At 42.4% G+C, this 22,545-nt stretch overlaps 1 protein-coding gene across 1 annotated transcript in view; it reads right to left on the minus strand.

Moving 5' to 3' along the window:
- Positions 1 to 10,077: 10,077 nt before the first annotated feature.
- Positions 10,078 to 22,545, minus strand: part of GLDC (glycine decarboxylase) — an 84,980-nt gene continuing 72,512 nt past the window's right edge. The window contains exons 21-25 of the mRNA XM_043487070.1: positions 22,430 to 22,541; positions 16,146 to 16,241; positions 12,719 to 12,891; positions 11,257 to 11,337; positions 10,078 to 10,752 (exon numbers count right to left, since the gene is read on the minus strand). Coding sequence (XP_043343005.1) covers positions 10,609 to 10,752; positions 11,257 to 11,337; positions 12,719 to 12,891; positions 16,146 to 16,241; positions 22,430 to 22,541 — 606 coding nt within the window. The 3' untranslated portion in view covers positions 10,078 to 10,608. The remainder of the gene's footprint in view (positions 10,753 to 11,256; positions 11,338 to 12,718; positions 12,892 to 16,145; positions 16,242 to 22,429; positions 22,542 to 22,545) is intronic.

Genomic DNA, 22,545 nt, shown 5'->3' on the forward strand with positions numbered 1-22,545 from the left:
AGCATACTGGGTACCTATCGACCTGGGGAGTTCATCTTTCAGTGTCTTATCTTTTTGCCTTTTTAATACTGTTCATGGGGTTCTCAAGGTAAGAATACTGAAGTGGATTACCATTCCCTTCTCCAGTGGATCATGTTTCATCAGGAATCTCCACCATGACCCATCTGTCTTGGGTGGCCCTACAGTGGCATGGCTCATAGTTTCATTGAGTTTAGACAAGGCTGTGGTCAATGTGATCAGATTGGTTAATTTTCTGTGACTCTGGTTTTCATTCTGTCTGCCCTCTGATGGAGAAGGATAAGAGGCTTTTCAGTTCAGTTCAGTCACTCAGTCATGTCCAACTTTTTGCAACCCCATGGACTGCATGCAGCATGCCAGGTCTCCTTGTTCATCACCAACTCCCAGAGTTTACTCAAACTCATGTCCATTGAGTCAGTGATGCCATCAAACCATCTCATCCTCTGTCATCCTCTTCTCTTCCTGTCTTCAATCTTTCCCAGTGAGTCAGTTCTTCACATCAGTTGACCAAAGTATTGGAGTTTCAGCTTCATCATCAATGAATGGTGATGAATCAGCTTCATCCTTCCAATGAATATTCAGGGCTGATTTCCTTTAGGATGTACTGGTTGGATCTCCTTGATGTCCAAGGGACTCTCAAGTGTCTTCTCCAACACCACAGTTCAAAAGCATCAATTCTTCAGCACTCAGCTTTCTTTATAGTCCAACTTTCACATCCATACATGACTACTGGAAAAAAACCATAGCTTTGACTAGACATACCTTTGTTGATAAAGTAATGTCTCTACTTTTTAATATGCTGTCTAGGTTGGTCATAACTTTGCTTCCAAGGAGCAAGCGTCTTTTAGTTTCATGGCTGCAGTCACCATCTGCAGTGATTTTGGAGCCCAAAAACATAAAGTCTGTCACTGTTTCCATTGTTTCCCCATCTATTTGCAATGAAGTGATGGGACCAGATGCCATGATCTTAGTTTTCTGAATGTTGAGCTTTAAGCCAACTTTTTCACTCTCCTCTTTCACTTTCATCAAGAGGCTCTTTAGTTCTCCTTCGCTTTCTGCCATAGGAGCGGTGTCATCTGTATATCTGAGGTTGCTGCTATTTATCCCAGCAGTCTTGACTCCAGCTTGTGCTTCCTCCAGTCCAGTGTTTCTCATGATGTGCTCTGCATATACGTTAAATAAGCAGGGTGACAATATACAGCCTTGATGTACTCCTTTCCAGACTTGGAACCAATCTGTTGTTCCATGTCCAGTTCTAACTGCTGCTTCCTGACCTGCATACAGATGAGGCTATTGGAAGCTTCCTGATGGGAGAGACTGACTGAGGGGGAAACTGGTCTTGTTCTGATGGGTGAGGCCTTGCTCAGTAAATCTGTAATCCAGTCTTCTGTTGATGGGCTGGGCTGTTTTCACTCCCTGTTCCTTGACCTGAGGCCACACTATGGTGGAGGTAATGAAGACTACCTTCTTCAAAAGGTCCCATGGTCTCACTGCTGCACGCAGTGCCCCCAAACCTGCAGGCCACCGCCGACCCACACCTCGGCCGGAGATTCCTGGACACTCATGGACTAGTCTGGGTCAGTCTCTTGTGGGGTCACTGCTCCTTTCTCCTGGGTCCTGGTGCACACAAGGTTTTGTTTGTGCCCTCCAAGACTCTGTTTCCCAGTCTTGTGTAAGTTTTGGCTGCTCTATGGTGGGGTTAATGGTGACCTCCTCCAAGAGGGCTTATGCCATACCAACCAAGAAGCCTTTCAAAAACAGATTATCATCTACTCAGAAAACAAAACAGTTTTAACAATAAAGGAACTCTTGAGAGAAAGCTCACATTTTTAAGCATTTATGTGTCAGACATTATGAGTGATACTGAAACTTTGCAGCAACCCAACAAAGACATTTCCCTTTTATTACAAAGAAACGGGCTCAGGAAATGGAAGGAAAGTAACATCTATGCTATGTTCTATGCCTATTGGGGTTTGTTTGTTTTTGAAGATTTTTTTTGATGTGGAGCATTGTTAGGTCTTTTTTGAATTTGTTAACAATACTGTTTCTGGTTTGGTTTTTTTTTTAATGTTTTGGTTTTTTGGCCCTGAGGTATATGGTATCTAAGTTCCCCAACCAGGGATCGCATTTGCACCCCCTGCATTGGAAGGCAAACTCTTAACCACTGGACTGCCATGGAAGTTCCTGTTTGTTTTTAAAGTATGAAAAAGTATAAAACTATCATATATATAAGCTATCTAGTATTGATCAGTTTAGGATCATTCTTAAGATTTTAAATAAAATACTGTAAACAAAGACATACTTTAATCAATCACCTTGCCCATTCCCCTCCCTAAGAAATTATGAGTTCAGTGTTGCCTTTTCTGTTTATTTTTATACTTAGGTATTCATAAACAATATAGTATTTCAGATGTTGAAATCTGACACTTTATTTCATAGGACTTGATGCTTTGGGGTATCTATCTTAATATTATTATTATCTAATATTAATATCTTAATATATTATCTATTCTTAATAGATAAACTTAGTATCTCTATGTTTATTATCCTGGCATGTATATTCCTGTCATTGCAGTTGTTGTAATGGAGGATGCAGGAATGATTCTTCTCTTTCCTCCTTATTCTTACATTTAAAGCAGATTTTATCTTCCCCCTGACCCCCCAACACACACACCCACGACAAAAAGGTAATGTTTCTATCATTTTGTGATCATCCTTAATCTTTCAATGTACCTACACACGAGAGCATATTGATACTGATATTTATAAAATGGTCAATAGCTCAGTTTTTTCCTGAATAAAACAAGTATATTTTTGTTTCCCTTCAAATTATCTTTTCTGACCTATTTTCCATGTTAATGTTTAATATTTGTTATAACATTTTTAAAACTCCAGTTATTTTAAATATGACTTACTGATTTACTTGATAAGTTTTGTCTATTTACTCACTGTTTCTTGTTGAATAAAACAAGATGTTTTTGTACCAGACTTTTCAGTGAAAGTCTGTGAACAGTACGTTTTCTCTTTGTGGGTTGAAAGTGTCTGTTTTCCACATTGATTTTAGAAAGATAAATTGTCTTGGTTTAGACTTGTAGGTTCCCAGTTATCTTTCTGTTGCATCCTGTAGGTATTCTGTTGTGTTCTGACATCTTTTATTGCTGAAAAAAGTTGGATGTCATTTTGATTATTTCTTTGAAGGATGTATGTTTTTCTAATAACTTCCGAGTTTCACTAAAATCTATCTAGGTGTGGATTAATTTCTATTTGCTTTGCTTGGGATTCATTGTATTCCTTTAATTGAAAATGCATTTCTGGAATTTTTAATTTTTCCTTTAAAAATAATTGCTCCTCCCATTTTTTCTATCTCCTTCTCAGCCTCCTAGAAGTTCACAGCAGTCTTCCCTCCATACCTTGATATCTCTTACAGCTTCTCTCTCTTTACCCACTCTGTGCTGCCGTCTGGTAATTTCCTTAGATTTTCCAATTTACTGAATTTTCTGAGTCTAGTCCACTGTTTAACTGAACCAGTTGTTAATTTTGTTTCACAATGCAGCTAGTATGAATTTGACTTCCGTGTTCACATGCAGCAAAGCTTCTTGTTAGTGATTTGTTTCCACCCATGGCCTGGGAGGGAAAGCTTGTTTTCCTGCTGTGACCCTGAGCTAGAGATACTAAGTTTTCAGTCCTCCTACTGGGACAGAACTTTCCCGATTCTAAGCATACCCCATCTCTACTTCTTACTATCCATTATACCTGCAGCCTCAACTCCTAACATCTCTCTTCCCTGGCATCTTTGGAACGCCAATTCCTAAGACACATCCAGTCCAGCCACCTCCATTGGCCTCGCAGTGTCAGCTCCTTTCGGTTCCCTCTTCATTTCTGCCACCTGGAGTTTTCCTCTTCTTCCTTGAACCTTTTTTTTTTTTTTTAGCAGGGGGAAGAGAAGGTTTTCACTGGCATATCCATGTCTTTGGAGCAGGGATAGCAGCTATTCCCGTGTATGTTCATTCTGTGTCCAAAAAGAATTGAGTACCATTGGTAGTTTTCATTCCAGCTCACTCCTCATAAACACCCTGTGAATGGCATCATCTCCACTTTACTGGAGATGAGAGTTATTCACCCTTAGTCACTAACGGTAGTCAGGAGCAGACTTAGAACTGAAACTCATTGCCGTGTTACTTAACCACTACTTTATCTGCTTCACTGTATTGATTATTAACTCCAGTATTTTTATATTAAATCCTTTTGCTCTTTGAAAACCATGTTTGGACACTAATTTAAAGAGAACCTGTGTGTAAACACCCTGACTGAATTTCATCTGAAAATATCTGAATGGTTGTTGCATGGCACTTGTTTCTTTTTAGAGACTCTTCTCATTTTCATATAAAAGCCTTGGACTTCATTCCTAAATGCAGCTAGTTTCTGGGAAATAACAAAGTTGTATAAGGATGGTACTGAGGTTGCTTAACTGGCTTCTTTCAGCCTCTTGACTCCAAACTGCCTGTTGCTCCTCAGGAGAATTGGACCCCACACTGACAGCACTTCTGTGAATGGCAGGCACTGTCCCAGGCTAAAGGCAGTCTTTCTGACAAAATACAGAAATAGTGCTGACTCTCTCCCGCTCCCCCCCACAACATGGCTAGCACCACACACTATACTCACTCCTTTGCTATTTGCAAGTTTATTTAATAGCCTACCCAACTGTCTCCTTCCATGGAAAGTATTTTTTTCATTGTCTTTTGGAATGTATTTGAAGCCACTTCTCTTAACCAATAAAAACATCTAGTTCTTCTATTTTAGGGAACTTTAATATTCTTATGTAGTTCACGTTGGATAAAATGTCTTGAATGCAAGCAAGTTATCTTTTTCCACTCTTTATGCCAGAGTTTTAAGAAAGAATCTGTTTGTATCTAATTCTGCTTTGGCTGCTTCCTACTGCAGTGAGTAGCAATTTTGGATCAAGTTCCCAGTGGCAGCACTGTTGGGGGAAATTCTGCATTTTTGGGGAATGACTGACATCACTCCTGGTACTGTTGGATTCCACCCTGTTTTCTGGGAATTTATGACTTTGGCTCTGACTTAAAACACTTAAATCTTCTGAATCTCACCAAGATTTTGTTTTGTTTTTTCAAATGCTCCTCAAGACGTGCTTTTGTAGGAAATTGCAGATGTCATACTCCCAACTATATAAAAGCTTTTACTAGTGAGGTTAAAGCACAATGCAATAAATGGATCAGAAGCACACTAAAATTCTCTTGCATTGGTTCTGAAAATCCTAGACCTCTATAAGAGATCCAGACCCACAGAGAGTCATTGAGGTCCATTAAAAAAATAATTTGTAGTTGATTTTTTTTTCAGCCTTCCATTATTCATTGATTCCCTTGAATTCAGAAGTTGCAGGCACTCTCCAACCTGCATTTTAGAACTTAATTTGTAAAAGAATGATGGCCATAACCTGTAACTTAATGTAAGTAGAAAATGAAATCTCTTCATGAATTTTATAAATATTTCCTGTAGGAACAATGATAACAGAGGAAAGAGGTAGATTTCCAGGCTAGCCTTCAAAGGCCTCTTAAACCACAGTTAAGTAGCACTGCTTTTACAGAAAAGGCATCTAGTAACCCTTCCCAGTTCCAGGCACCAGAGACTGCCCCCTCCCCCAGATTGACGATGTCTTCCAAAACTTTGAGATGGGTCATTTGAGAACAGGTATTGTAGCTTTAATATCAGGGACTTATTCCCCATTCCCAGGGAGTTATACATATGAGAGGTGGGGAAGAGACCTGGGAAAACGTCCAGAAGAACAGTGTGTGCAAAGGCTCTGAAGTTAGTTGGCCAGGTAAAGCCACAGCTGGGAGGCCCTTCTGAATGGGAAGGACTAGGAGATCAAGTAGTCAATGAAGCAAGTGGTAAGAAGAGGCGGCAGTAGGAGAACATCACTCGCCCACACAGGTGTAACAGCGGCCCTGTCTACTTCTGTGGCCACGACCAGCCCCTCGGACTCCCTTCCTGGGAAGTTCCCACTAGCCCTGTCCTCAGGGCTTGGCCACTCTCTGCACTCTCAGTTTTCAGTTTCACAGATATTCTAACCCTAAGATAGTCACTCCTCTGTTGCCTACCTCCTTACCTCTGGCCTGAGGTTTCACTCTTACTTGCTTTCCTCAATTCAGACATCTTGCTGCCTAGTTGGCTTCTAAGAAAGACTTCCTGTCCTTCCTCTTCTCTCAGGGCCCTCCCTCCCACACACATTTCCCTCCTAATCATGGGGTCCTCCCTCCACCCTTTTTATCGAAGGGCCTCCCCACCCTACTACATCTGGGCCCTCCTCCCAGCCTCTTTCTCATCCAGGGAACTTGGACCTTAGGTCTCTTCTGCCCGTTCCATGTGCCGCCTGCCCCTCATGACTGTTCCTCTCATCTTCCTCTGCTTTCTGTCAGCCTGCCTCCCTCCCAAGTTTGGGTCTCTTCCTGCCTCCACCCCTTCCTTTTATGAGACTGATCTCAAGTCAGCTTTTTAACCATCCCCCTTCCCATTCTCTTGATTTCCTCTCCTCTCCCTAATTGGAGGGAGTCCTTCCCACCTGCTTACTTGGGCCTAGTGCTCATGCTCTTGACTCCCTTCTCACCCTGGAGCACTTTTACCCACCTCCCCTACCCTGTCATCTGACTTTTCTTTCCTGTCAATTTATCTTTTACCTGTCTTGCACTGAGCTAATGATGATCTTTCCTCTTCCGCATCTGAATCCTTCCCGTCCCCACCATAGGCCCTTACCACCTCCTCCCCCATTTCCTTCCTATTTCTAACCTGCATTTTTCTCCCATTTTCATTTCTCTCTCCCCACTTACCCAGTTACAAATCCTTCCCTCCCTTCCTGACCTAAGGACCAAACCCCACCCCTCACCCCCATACCTTTTCTCCTTTTCCCTCAAAGCCCTCCATCCTGAGCCAGGGCCCCTTTTTTTCCTCTCTGGACCCCATTTTCATCCCCTATGATCTTGACTGTAGGCTCAAATCCCTCCTTCCCATTTTTGATTTCAGAAATACTCCAACACCTTTCTTCAACCCCAGGCTTTATTCCTCATCTTCTTTCTTCCTACCCTATTTCCCAGGGATTCTTTAAACCCTTTACATATGAGACTGAAAATAGTCAAATGCTTAAAGAAGGAAAATACATATACTAACATCTTCAAACATACTTCTCCCTCTTCCTGGACACCCCCGATCCCTCTTTCCCACATCTAGTCATGGCTGGTTTCATTTTGTTCAGATTTTAGGCTGAAAGTCACCTTGTAAGAGAATCCTTCCTTCCCTGGCCATCCAATATAAAGGAGTCCCAAACCCCTAGCCACATACCATACTGGTTTTTGTTTTCTAACGAATATTTAACCCTGTGAAATCTTTGTGTTTGTCCATCTAGAGTTGATGCCCCATGAAAGAGGCCTTAACTTTCTTACTCATCTTGTATTCATCTGTTCATCTGTCATTGAAATGGTGTGTGTGCTCAGTTGTGTCCAACTCTTTGTGACCCTATGGGCTGTAGAGCCTACCAGGTTCCTCTGTCTGGATTTCCCAGCAAGAATACTGGAATGGGTTGCCATTGCCTTCTCCAGGGGATCTTCCAGATCCAGGGATCGAACCCGTGTCTCCTGCATTGCAGGTGGATTCTTGACTGCTAAAGCAGCCACCAGGAAATCCATTTAGAATGTTACCTGGTACATAATGAGTCAGTTTGCTGAATGAGTTGGTGATTTCTGAGGGCCAGACACTATGTCAAGTACTGACTTTGTCTTGTTTAATCTTTCCAACAAGGCTGACTGAGGTAAGTACTTTTATTATTGCTATTTTATACCTTAAATAACTGAAATGCAGAAAAGATAAGTGAATTTGCTTGTTTTCTCAAAACAGTTGGTTTATCTGAGAATTTAATTCAATCTGTATGAAGTCACAACTCATGTTCCTTCTACTTTTCTGATGGTCCAGACGAAAGGGGCTGTTAGGGAAGGAAAGGAAGGTGGATCTGAATGCAAGGTAGGTTAAATTGGAGTCGGGCTCCTGGGCTGGGTCAAGGAGTATAGGGTGTAGAGTATAGGACGCCAGACCCTAAGTTTGTTTATTTATTTATTTTTTTCAGACCCTAAGTTTAGAATGAGGATACAAGAGCTAACATTTAAGAGCACTTACTTTGTGCCAGACATTTCCAAACAATATATTCTCCCCCACCTATGAGTGGTAGGTAATAGCATTTTACAGATTAGGAGTCTGAAGTTCAGAGATGGAGATTATCCTTTCTGAGGCCATATAGGTAGGATGTAGGGGAGCCGGGATCTGAATGACCCCAGGCGGTCTGACTACAGAGCAGGTACTCTGGTTGCTGTTCTGTGCTATGTTTACGAAAAGCGTGTGCTCCATGTTGGACACCAACTCCTGCTTCCTGGATTCTTGTCTCTGGACATTCTGCAGAATGACCTCACTGACATCACACTCCTGCCCCCAGCCTACCTCTTACTGCTCTCCATAGAAGAGGTGATGGATGATGACACTCCACCAGCACTGGGAAAACCCCACTTTTTATCTCCTCCCTTTACCTGGGATCAGCATGGGGCAGCGATTGTGGATGAGTGTATCTGCTCTACAGACTCAAGCTTTTCTCCAGTGGGGTGTCCCAGGCTTAGATTGGTAAAGCATTGGGGTAAGAAATGGAGAAGCAAGTCCTTCCAGCTGACGATCTAAAACTACAGCTGTTTTTTGAACACATACTATGTGGAAAGCCCTAGCTTGGCGCTGGGAATCCAGTAATGAATAAGATATGATCCCCGCTCTCAGAGAATTTAGTGAGGCAGATAAAAACCAAGTAAACAGAATAATTATTAACTGTGTGGAGAGTGTAGGATAACAGTGTCAAACTAGAAAATAACAGAGTCCATTTCAGAGAGACGTGTGGAAGACCTGAAGAGTTGCTGAAACATGAAGAACAGGCGCCAGCAAAGCAAGGTGGTGGGACAAGTGTTCCAGGGGGAGGATGCCACACAAGCAGAGACCCAGGAGAACACATGAGCAGTGAAGACAGTTTACTTCAACTCTGAATCACCTGCTTTTGCCCCAAACATATTCCAGGGAGTATGGACTGAGAAGGACTCAGATCTTTATCATTTAATTATGATGTAAGAAAGGAACCGTGGATCCCATCAATTCTCTACTGCTTTGGCCAAAATGAAGAGTTCTACAGACTTTTTAAGTGTGAGATTAAGTAGACCACTTGCAGAGCATTCAGTAGAATGCTCAGACCTTTTGTCCAGATCACTGTCATAACCGGTCAAATAACAGTTGTCTGAGTAATAAGGAACCAAGTAGTCAGGATTAAAGCAGATACTCAGTAACAATTGGAGAAGAACATCAGAAGCATTTGCTATTTCCATGGGAAAGTTATTTGTGACAGGCATGCTAGTTGCCTACCTGAAACTCCTTCTCCTTTTCTTCAGTTAACAAACTTCTGATTTTCTTAGGGGTAGTAACATGCCCAGGTGAAAGACCTCATAGCCCCTTGAAGCCCAGAGTGGCAATTGGAACCAAGCCTGGCCAGTAAAAGTGCAGAAGTTATTGGGTGGAACCTCTGGAAAAATATTCCAAAAGAAGCCAACTTGGATAGACTCTGTCTTTTGTTTCTCTTCCTTTTCCCTACCTAGAATGGGTATCTGATGCCCAGGTATGCAGCAGCCATTCTAGGAACATGAAGATGAAGACTATATGCAAAGGAGGCAGAATAGTAAGGCTGAAGACTAGCTCTTGACTTACTACCTCTGGACTTACTGTTAAATGAGAAAAAAAATAAATTATTTGATTAAACTGCTGTGGTTGTTTTTTAGGTATATGCAGCCAAACGCAATTTTAACAGGGCTAAAGTGGCAATCACTGCTAAGACATACAAATGGGTTCTTTAGCCAAAGACACAACTGATAATGTAACAGTTCTACTGGGCTGGATATTCTCATTACCCTGTAAACCCCTCTGAACCTAGGGTATGAGGGAGTTAATGCTGAAAATTGGATCAAAAAGGCATTCTTCAAATTGCAATGCTTTTATTAGAATATTAATTGCAGACTTAAAAACTACACATATGGAAAAATGAAAACACTCAGAAATGCTACTACAGATTGAGTAAATTAGGAGGAGGAAAAAGATCTCTTCAGTGTATACAAAATGTAAACATTTGCCCTGGGGTTTCCCACAGATGGCACAGTCCACAAGGACTTATTTGGAATAAAAATGTCTATTGGATCTCCAGCGTAGCCTCTATAACATCTTCAAACTTGCTACATTGACGTTAAAGTTACTAGCACACTCCAAATCTTCTATGCAAAAAACTAAAGGGTCCCAATCAAGGCAACTGCTATGTGTGGAAGCAGAGGCACCAAAGCAAATCAATCTTCCAACGATGAGCTTCCACCAACTGTGCTAACTGTATTTACATTTACCTTGAGAGAATATACACAGTATACAAAGCTCCTATTTGAGTCTGTGGTGGAAAATGAAATATTTCATGAGATGCTCCGAAGCGCATTAAGTCAGTCACTTGAACTGCGGGAGAGAACACTAAGAAGAGGCCCTCTTCTGCTCAGAAAACGGGGACGCGTAAACACCCATGGGGGGACAGGTACAGACCAGGTGCTGGTCTCCATAGATGTCATCAATCCGGGAGATGGTTGGCCAGAATTTGTTCTCTGGTTTCACAAAGGGCTGCAGGGGACAAAAGACAGAAATGACCTGGGGTATTCTGAGAAGTTTCTTGGAGGGGTGGGGGGTGGGGTGGGGTGGGGAGAAGACTGTGATGCTACTCCCACAACCTGAGATAGCATTGGCCCAGTAAGTACTCAAAAAGTATAAGAAGCTAAAATCTAGCCTGCTTCATTACCATCCCTCCAAATCTCCCATCCCTGCTCTACCAGACTGCAGAGCACCTTCACATAATTAAAAGGATGATTGTAGAAAACACTGACCCACTAGACTCTTATTTGGTCTTCCTGCACTGCACGCCCTGAGGATTTCCAGGCCTGTGGTTGGCACTCTGACCTCAGAACTTGGAAAGCCAATTCCTGTGTTGTGTTGTTCTGCGAAGGTAGCCTACATATGGTCGCTATAGTGAGGGGACGAAAAGAGTGGAGCCCTTGGATTGGGTGATGGCCCCTCATACACACGTGAACCTGGACCAGCTGGTGTGTCCAGCTTCAGAAGAGAACTTACAAGTGGGAATGCTGCCACCTCTCTGGAATACGGCCGATCCCAGTGGGAGGATGTGACACAGGTCAAGGAGTGTGGAGACATCTGAGACAAAGACAATGGATAGGAGAGGGGTCAGAGCAGAAGCCTGCCTTCCACTTCTCATCATGCTTGCCAGTGAGCTGATGAAAGCCCATGGATGGAGGGTGGTTGTTTTGTTTCAGTTTGTGGGGAAGGAAATTTTGGTAGGAAAATGTTTATTGTGAAATATTTCAAATATCAGAAAGTTACAATAACATAATAAGCACATTTACCAGCCAACATAAATCAACATTTTGTCATGTTTGCTTAAGCTTTTAAAATAAGAAGGATTACAGATATGGTTGACCATGCCAGCCTATCCCCTCTCTATCTTATTGCTGGCCCTCTTCCCCAGGACCAGCCACTATCTTGAATTTGGTTGTCATGATTCTCATGTTTTTATACTATTACTGTATATGTTAATAAACTGCATAAAGCCTAGTTTGGTACTCTTTTAAACCTTATAGTATCTTCTGTGTGTTTTATTCTCCACTTGCTTTTGTACCTCAGTATTATATGTTTTAGACATCTATTGCCATTTTTTAAAAAGTTGTCTAAATCCTGAAAGAATCATCAGTATCCAGAGAAAAACCGATGAGAGCAAATCATATTATATTCCTCCACTATCCTGAGACTCGCACAGGACCAGCCTTTTCCCGCCAGCCATTGGTCCCAGTGCTCCACCTTCAGCGGGGCAGCTCCAGAATGTGTCTGAGCTCCTCTGCACATCTCAGACTGCTTCTCTGGCTTGGAGCCATAACGACACAACCACAGCATTTGTGGTATTTTCAGTTCATGATCCCTCAGCTTAACAATAGCTGGACCTAATACAGAACTGGGCTCTGACCAGATATAAAAGGAACATAGTTTTGAAGAGGCGAAGCAATGTTTAACAAATTTTTCTCCAATGTAGGCCACAAACATGGTAAAACATTCAGGCCAAGTACCAGTCTGGTTGTTCTAAGAGGTAACTATTCCAATATGAGAATATCTTTATCCAGAGCATAAAAGGTAAATAATCTCAGTAGAGAGCATCAAACAGAGATACAGAATGGTAAGACTTCTCTAACTATAGAGTCCATCAGTCTCTGCTCCCTCCTTTGACAGCCAACTGGGTCCTTGTGGGGTGAACAGCACCAAACAAATATGTAAAACCAACAAGTGACCACTAAACAGATATTTAAAATTAGAACATATCAGAAATAACCACATTATACTTGAGTAACCACTGGTGTGTTGATTCAAGATTTAAACTTTCAGGTAATGAATTTATCCTCTCGGAAGAAGTCTTATTCTAGGCAAGGATACCATCTTCCAGTAAGAGTTCAGAGGTTGCCAGCACCCTACCCAGACACTGTTTTCTGCTCTCTAGGATATTTTAGATAAAGTACCAGTGCCTCTGTACCTTCAGTGGGTTGACCCTGGGGTCGATGCGGCCCTCCTCAATGTCGGCAATTTCCTGTCGGATGCTGATCATGGCATCGCAGAATCTGTCCAGCTCCGCCTTGTCTTCGGACTCGGTGGGCTCAATCATGAGAGTGCCTGCCACCGGCCAGGACATGGTGGGAGCATGAAATCCTGCCAAGGAGACGGGGGGACTTTGTCACTAGCTGTGACCTCCCCAGTTTGCAAGGAGAGACCCTCCACTTCTTAAAATTTATTCCAAGGAAAACAATCTGGAAAGTCTGCTATTGGGTATGTCTAGGGATTCACTTCAGCACTGTTTATGGAAGAAAAGCTTAGGAAATAACGTGACATCCAACAGTAGGGGATCAGGTAGGCAAATTTTCCTGGGTATCTATACAATAAATATGCAATCATTCCATGCATTTAAAATTTGTGTTTGTTAATAGCTCTGAACATTTACCCAATTTAAGTGAAAAGGGCAGGCTACATAATGATATTGTCTTGTTTTTAACATGACAATAATATATATGCATATATATACACATACATACATTTATATATGTTTGTGTATATATACATACTTTATATATGTGTGTGTATATTTTATGAGGGAAGCTGTTTTGAAGAAGAATAAATATTACAATATTAACAGGATTACTGCCAGAAAATGAGACTAGGGTTTTTATTTTACCTTGTGTTTTAGAATCTTTTTATAATGTTCATGTATTACTTGCAATTAAGAGAAATTAAAATAGCTTACCAAAAGCTAAATAATGAGCTAACAAGCATTAAGGACCCTGATGTGAGTGTTACTGTCCTTATTTTACAGATGAGGAAACTTTATTTTGGCCAGGATGTATAAAGTCTTTGTATTTACACTGAATACAGGCTGAAGGTATTTCTATATTTCCAAAAGTTTTCACATATTAAGATGAATCGACAAAATATGATTAAGAGAGAGATTTCCTGGACAAAAGCCAAAAACAACTTTCCCAATTACAAATTTTTCCTGTGAAACTTTAAAAGATGGAGAACAGCTCCTAGGTTGATATCCCTGTCAATTAAGTTTGCCCTGGAGGTTTCAATGGTTCCCAAATTCTGGTGTGCGCCATTACATGGGGTGCTTTAGAGTCCTGCCTGCATTGTTTAGAGGACTGTCTTCTCAACATTTGATTATAAAATTTTTCAGATATACTGGTAAGTTGAAAGGACTATAGAGTGAACACCCATACACCTACATGGCTTCTACAATGATGCTGTTTGCTTTATCGTGTATCTAGTCATCTATTCCTATCACATATCAGTTGGTTAAGAATCCACCTGCAATGTGGAAGACATGGGTTTGATCCCTTGGTTGGGAATATCCCCTGGAGGAGGGCATGGCAACCCACTCCAGTATTCTTGCCTGGAGAACCCCCATGGACAGAGGAACCTGATGGGCTACAGTCCATGGGATCACAAAGTGTCAGACATGATTGAATAGTCGACTAAGCACAGTCATCTACTCCTATCACATATCTAAGGCATTTGCCTTAGTTTTGATGCATTTTCAAGCATGTTACAGTCATTTGCACACTTCCCCCTTAAACATTTCAGTATGCATATCATTAACTAGAGTTCCATATCTGAATTCAATATCTGTTTCCATATTTTTGTGATAGCTTACTTATTGTGAAATGCACAAATTTTAAGTACCATTTAATTAAGTTTGACAAATGCATACAACTGTGTCACCCAAATCAGAAAGAGTTTTCTTTTTAAACAACAAGCTGACCTCATTAGCCATTAAGTCCAACCTCAATTCCATGAGTGAGCAAATTCAGCCCAATATTTTCTTCAATAGTGGTTCCCATATCTGGAACCATCTGAGTTGTCATGGAAACAGAGATTCCTGGATTTTGACTCTGATTCAGGAAATTCAAGGTATGAGCCTTTAAAAACTCAGAATCAGGTTAATCACGATACTGTTGATCAACTATACTCCAATATAAAGTAAAAAGTTAACAAAGTTAAGTTTGGAAATCTCTGCCCTCTGGCAGGGTGCCCCTCACACACCTGATAAGATTCATCCATGAAGTACTTGTAAATACAGATCACTGTGCCTCATCCCTGGAATTCTGATTCAGTAGGTGTGATTAAGACCCAGAATCTGTGTTGTCATCTTCATTGTTTGTTTGTTTTTAGAGCCATTCACTTATTCTGTCACTTGTTAAACACAATTGTTGAGTGCTTCCTATGTGCCAGACACCTAGACCATCCTGGGCTTATGGCAAGTGTAGCCATCACTCTATTAAACATCAAAATATCAAGGTTGTAGATAGAACAGAATTTGAGAATACTGGGCAGTAACTCCAAATACCACTTCTCCTCTACCCCCCATCCCCCGCCTCCCTCCCTGCAAATGCTGCTGCAGTCAGATGTGGGAAACAGACCACACACCCCAGAAATGAAGACTCATCCTGAGTCAGTCACTGCCTGGGAGGTTAAGTCAGGTCACAAGAGTGGTCAAGAGGAGATTCTGAAGCAACTGCTAATTTCATTAATGAAAACCATCTCTGGTTTTCCCATTTATTATCAGAGTAACTCTGCATAATAAGATCATTCATTCATGGGAGGAAATGAGTCACTATGTGGGACTCCTGTTATGGTAGTAAAACTATAAAATTATTAAAGTTTTCACATTCCTTATTAAAAGAAGTCATTCAAATCATCTTAAAATTCAGATAAGACTCCACATTCATCAAAAGGCAAAGTTCTCCCCAACTTAGCCTTCCTGAGAATTGAAGAGTCTTTGATGTTATTGTCACTAAGAAAATGTGTTTTAATAAAGCCTGTGCTGAGTGAACATCCACTAACAATACACAGATTAAAAAAAAAAAAAGCTTCAAAGAAAACTGCATCATCTCTGTGAAAACAAGGTGCACCTATTCCTTCATCTCTAGCAGCAGCTGAAACAGTTATGCCATGGCTGAGGTGGCTCAAATGCCATAAAACTCAAATGCCATTCATCCAACATTCCTACAATTGTAGGCTCTCCACTTCCTCTACCATCACACCAACTTACCTCTTCATGGCCCTCTCTGTCTACTAGGAGTGGGATAGGTGAAATAATTTACCAGAAACATGGACAGAAGACGGCAATCATTTTCTTTGGGATTTTAAATTTTGTTAACAATAAAGACTCCTTTCCTAGCTGTTGATGGATTCAAGATATGTGATTTAATATCTTTCAAAGGACAGAATCTGTGGGGCCATAGGGAAAGTTTTTTCTTTACCCACAGTCTACGGCTCGCCATTTAGCCTGTGGATCAGTTTACTGTGGTGCAAACACATTCAGTCTGTGGTCCATAACCAGGATGGGCAGCTGCATAAATGTCAGAAATCCAAGTTCTCCTTAAGGGGATCTCTCCTGTGAGACCACTCACCATAATCTTGAAGCCTCTTGGCCACATCCACGGCCTCAATGTTTGCAGACTTTCTGAAGGGTCTTGTATCCAAAATAAATTCATGAGCCACATATCCTGTTGAGAAAAATTATTTCCATTCACGATTAACATCAGCTTGTTGTTTTACCCAAGAAAATGAGCAAATAAATCAGCTTTTTAATGCATATCATTGAGGACCAAGGAACAATGGGTACTTGGTAAGTTATAGTTGACAATAAAGCCTTCATCTGCTCTTATTACATATAAAAACTGTTAACATGTCATGCCAATTTGTTCCATCCTCAGTGTTCTACACACCCATGAACCAGGAAGCTGTGGCAGGCAGAACAGGAGCTGGAAGGTTTACTAAGGTCCCTGGGGATGAGACAATTTTTACTCAAAAGACCGAAAATCTACTTGCAACAGTTTAAAATGTCATCATGCCTGGTCCTTTTATATAAAATATTTCTAGTGTTAAAACTCCTTGATACGTTTTTCAACAAGTTTGCTCCCAATATCCAATTAATGGTTTCTTCTGTGGGCAGGTAAATATATACTAAAACGTATATATATAAGACACAGAATTTTATATGATTCTTCACAGGGGCTTCTGAGGTTTCAGTTTCAGGCTTCAGACTGAGAATTAGAAATAAGGCTGTTGAACAGCATACCACAAGTAGCAAGGAGCTGAAGAGGCTGAAGTCTTGCGGCAGTCAGTTCACTTTGCTTCTCTAGGCTCAGGCCACCATTTCCCCAGTATGAGCTGTTGACCACCCATCCAACATCAAGAATAAACCACTAAGTCAGCATTTTCTTAAATAGAACAACATTCCTGGGAGTTTCCCAAATGCCATGGCCTACATAACTGATGAATTATCTTCAAGGAAAGTATCTACTCAGTAAAAAATAATGCACCCCTTCTTAACCCACTATCCTGATTCTCAGCAAACAATGAATCTACTTAAAGATACTTGGAGCAGTCATAACTTAATCCTGAGAATAGCTCTAGTCATTAACAGCCCCTGAAGACAAAATCTGTGAACTGCTCTGCTTCTTGTGTGATGAATACATTTGAAGGGGTTGGCTTTGTTTGTAAATAAAAGTATGAGAACCTAAGACTTTGAATATACTGTCAACACATATCTTTAAAACAAGCTTTCTAACAATGATGAGGATTCAGTAGTAAGAAGTATGGTTCAAAAGGAGAAAAATGTATTCAGAGGTAGATAAATTTAGAGGGGGGGGAAAAGTGCCTTAAAGAAAAGACCGGCTGGAATATTCAGGGGGAAAACTGAAATTATTTAACTCCTCATCAACTATTAATTTCAGGAATCCTAAATGCCCCACTATGCTACCACAATTGGGGAGCCAAGCCTTGAGCTTCAACCCTTCTTTTCTGAGGTTCTGGCAACCACCCTGGCATTGTAACAACAACTCAAAGAAAAAGGCTAATGGACCTCACTGCTCTGCTCTGCTCTGCGGAACACTCAGCTGGCAGGAGGGGAGGAGGAGACAGGCTCATGATGGGGAGGAGTCTCTCTTGCTGGCCGGCAGACAGCACAGTCTTTCAAGCAAAGGTTCAGTTACTGAAAGGCCCATCAAGCCCAGCCCAGCCCAGCCCAGCGCTGCTAAAGCAAGACTTCATCTGCAGAGGCCCCTTCCACGGCCAAGTGGTTTGGGAAGAGTTCCATTTCCAAAATGAGGTTCAGATGTTATTTTCTAAATCCATATTCTAATATGTTCAAATGGAAACTGTTAGTGGGATTTCAGTGTCTCTTTCTACTTGATCCTGAAAAGGGGTGACATTTAAACTTCGTGGTTGTTGGAGGCCAGACCCCTAGATGATCATCTTTGTTTGCAGTTTTTAGGGAGAAAAGATATACAAATCTTCTATGGCATATGGTGAGTCAGAGGAATCTGAAGTAGAAATTGTATAAACTGATTAGTGCAAGTTTTAATTTTCAGTGAGTAGGTGTTTCCTCAGGGCCTAATCATGACTATAACCGAGAGTCTGAAACGATAACAAGTCAAAGGAGCAAGGAAAGAAGCCAGGGACGGGGGTAGGAGATGATAGAAAAGCAAAATAGAAGTGCCTTGGCTCTACGCTTGGAACATCCCTCTCCCAACCCCTCATGAATTATCTTATAAGGCTGAGGATGACCTGGGAAAGTGCTACAGAAATATAAGACTTCCCCAAACCAGAACTTACTTTTCCTGCATCCTCAGACTGACTGCCTAGAAATAAATGGAACTCACTCGCTAATTAGAAAGCTTGGGTGGGCAATCGACACTCAGTCATGCTTTTTAGTTGCAATCCAGGGACCACAACAAACAGCATCAAGAGGCCAGTTTTCCTGGGAATGAGGGCAGATGGGCGGGGCCCCTAGCCTCAGGAGGTCACCTCCCAGCCAGGGTTGCAAGGGTGCAGCCTCTGAAGCCCATGTCCACCAGCCTATAAAGGCCATGAGGAAAACTCCTCAAGGACAAGAATTTCCAGGCAGAGCTAAGATTTGTCTAAGGTCAGAAACAGACAAGCATTTAAGAAGTTGAAACATAAAGAAAACACTGGGACACTAACAAAATGGTCTGTTCCACTGACAAGAACTCTGCTTAGATCAGGCAGTGAGCCTAGCCTCCCACAAAAGCAGACACTTGTGAACATTTTTAATTCCCCCTTTCAAAATGCCTCTGTTTACCCGAGGCAATTCCTTTCCTCATCCTTGCAGAATAAATACTGCTGCTCTCCCCATCCCAATTCTTGCCTATCAATTCCTTGCTTCACAAAACCCTAAGCCTCAACAAGTTTAGCTGATATTTTCAAATCTCTCAAAGAAATGGCTCATAAAGGGAAGCCTGGGCACTCCCCTGGGGGTCCCATGGTTAAGACGCCATGCTACCACTGCAGGGGCAGGAGTTCTACCCCTGGTTGGAGAGCGAGCGAAGATTCCCCAAGTCTTACCACTCTGCAAAAAAAAAAAAGGTGGCGGGGGTGGGTGAGGAATGCCTGTAGTTCATTAAAATTATTGCCTCACAGTCGCCCATAATTCCAGTCTTATTTAGAGCTGGTAAATATGACTAAGATGAGCAACGGTCTTCTGATATCGCCATTAGACATTCTGGGATACAAAGTGTTTATTAAGAACATTTCTATTTTGGGCCATCAGGAGGTACAGTGATCATTCTTTTTTAGGCCCTAAAATACCAAACCTCTGATTGTGTAATGAATGTGTTTACCAGACCAAGCACGAGACAAGTTTTGTTTCATGAACTTTGGGATTGGGTAATAAAGTCTGTAATCACCAATCTATTTCTGCTCGGGATGAGAAATACAATTCATTATTTAATTCTGGGATAAAATGTCAAAACAAATGGAAATTTCATCCATCTTTTTGTGTTACAAACCTCCTGGGACAGCCTCTGCCTAAAGCAGTCACTTGCTGCCAAGCACACAGCAGGCACCTGATTGGTACTTGTTCTCTTTCCCCTCCTCGAGTACCGTCTACCCCCATGTGGTTCACACCACATTCATTCTCGCTCTAAGGAACTCAGGTTTGCATCTCACAACTCTGTGAACACACTAAAACCACTGAAAATTCAGCGGGTGACGTGCATGGTACGTGAATCCTATCTCAATGAAGTTGTCAAACTTAATCCTAAGGAAGTATTAAATAAAAAATTATTTAACAATTTGGAAAAAAGTACCCTATAACGTGTAAATTAAAGCAAAAAGATTATTTCCATGCATCACATTGGCAAAAACATTTTGGGTTTGGTTTGTGTTCCCAGCCTGGCAGTTGGTGCTCACTGGGCCTGGTACAATGGTCACTCATAGGCTGTTAGTGTGACGTAAGTTTGAATTAAGGATCTGTGGGGAGACAAGGTCAAACATTTCAAGTGCGTAAATGCATTCATATCCTGAGATTATTTGTCTTCTACAACTCTAACTTATGTCGATAATCAGGGGTGTTTAAAAAAAAAAAAAACTAAGTAAAAGATATTCATTGCAGCATTGTTACAAATACAAATAATGTGGTGGTGGTGGTGAGGGAACCCCATAGAATTTGACACATGAGACATACCATAGAATGGATATAGCCACTTTCAAAGGACATTTAATGACAAGGGAAATGATCAGGATATAAAATAAAGTTAAAAAAACAAGATACAAGCTGTTTGTAATATCATCTAAATTGTCTGAAAGTACAGTGGGAGGAAATACAACAAAATATTAAGTCGTTATGTCTGCTTGATGAAACCATGGGTCATTTACATTTTCTTCCTCAAACTTCTTTGTCCAAATTTTCCATGTTGAGCACATGCACATGACTTATATAGCCAAGACTGATGCTATCCTGAAGGCCAATACAGAAGCAGGATGCATCTCACAGCACAGGAGCTATATTTGAATTAATTAGTAGCTCTTGTAGCTTCTTTAATACCCACTTCAGAAGCATTTCATTGTGTTGCTTAGAGACATATTGCCCACAACGTTCTTTTCTCCTCTCTGGGGAGCATTGCTAACCAGAGCTCCTGATTATTTAGTTCTTTTCTATTTTCAAACGCCAGAACCACCCTTGTGGATACATATTCACAAAGCAAGATCACAGATGGAGATGCACACAGGCCAGGAGACGAAGCAGGGCCTTGCTGCTGTGGCCCTGGGGCTGGACTCTGGGTACTGACTGCTCTCTGCTCTCTCCGCCCCAGGCCCAACACCCGGCGGTCCGTGCTCTCCGATCTGCGGCCACAGCCAGGTCCTGCCCACCTGACTCTCAGGGCAGCCCCTCCCACCACCTCCAGGGTGACTTGATGCCTCTCCTATTATTCCTTCTACAGCAGCTTCCCTCTCACCTCTTCACAGCCTTCCCCTGGCAGCTTAAAATCACCTTATTCTCTTATTTAAAAATGAATGAAGCTGATCCTATTGCAGCAGCTCCTGCCCCCTTCACACTAAAGCCCCCAGACCATGAAAGTGTCTGCCTTCTCCGGGCCTCAGTCCACGTCTCAGCCCATTTCCACCTGGCCCTGGCCTTGCTGTTGGCCCTAACTGCTTTCAAAGGTGACAGGAGGCGCCCTAGCTGTGAAAGGCATGGGTCCTTTCTAAGACTTCAGAGGGCAGCCACCTGCTCTTCAGCTGCGCCTCCATGGCACGCGGGCCCGCCCACGGGTACTGACTGTGTGTGATGTGCTGACACGATGCCAGGGACTGAGGCGGCCACAGCCTCCCCGCTGCAGGAGCTCAAGGTCTGCAGGAGCGGGCCGACAATGAGTGAGTGGGAGACGCCTTGTGGCGGAAGGAGCCAAGAGGACTAGTTCTCACCACCAGGAAAGGAAAGGACAGCCTCAGGGAGGAGGTGTGGCCAGAGCGGAGGCAGGATTGATGGGTGCCAGGGAAACGCCAGCGGGTGGGAAGTGGGGAGCCCGACGCTGCCTCAGTGCAGGTGCCCTCTCACCAGGCGCTGCTTTTCCTGCACCCGTTCCATGCAGCCATCCACTCGAGAGGTTTCGCTCTGGTTTCTCAATATGGTTTCCTTGGGTCTCACCACTTCCAAGAGTCTGCTCTCAGACTCTGTGCCCAGGGCCACACCTCTGCAAGTCCACCTGTGCCAGCCCCTCCCGTCACTTCCAGGGAGACCTAGTCCCTCCATCTCTGTCTCCCTCCCTCCATTATAAGCTATAGAGGCTTCCCTAAAAGGTTTTTACTCTCAACTAATTAGTAAATAAGTCCTCTGATTCTACTTCTAACAGCATGCTCATCCTCTGCCACTGTCTTAATGATATTAACATCCTCTTAATCCGGTCATCCCCTTGCCCAGAAACCTTTCTGGCCCAAGGGTGGAATCCAGAGCCTTCCAAGACCCTCAGAGCCCATGCTCCCTCTCCTCCTATCCCATCCTTCAGCCCACCCAACACTCAGACAACTCCTTTCTCTCTAGCTTGCTCCCGCTGGGGTTCTGCTGCGCTTCCTTTCAGGCTTATCTCAAAAGGCTCCTCCCAGAAGGCTCTCCCAACTAGAATTATTCCACTCATTCTCATGGCTGTGGGGGAGGTCAGAAGCTCATGTCTCTCTATGGTGTGGTCCTTGTTGTGAGTTGTGCACGGCAGAGCCCCACTAATATCCCTAAGCTGTTTACTAAATGGAAGTTATTTCCAGTACCTCTAGGCTTTACTCTGGTTGAGAAACAGAAGTTTCCCACCCACTTCTGCAAGTCACATCCACTAGGTCAAACTTGGTTTGGCTAAGAAAAAAGCCAAAGTGAATATAGACTGAAGTTCATACTTGCCTCTTGCACCCCGGAAAAGGACTCTGTAGTGCTTTTCTAATCTCTTGGCCATGTAGTTTGCATTCAAAATAGCAATTTCTGTGGCCTGTTTAAGGCCCTTGCCTCCCATCATCTGC

This window comes from Cervus canadensis, chromosome 14 (genome assembly GCF_019320065.1).
Source record: "Cervus canadensis isolate Bull #8, Minnesota chromosome 14, ASM1932006v1, whole genome shotgun sequence".
Classification (NCBI taxonomy): Eukaryota; Metazoa; Chordata; class Mammalia; order Artiodactyla; family Cervidae; genus Cervus; species Cervus canadensis.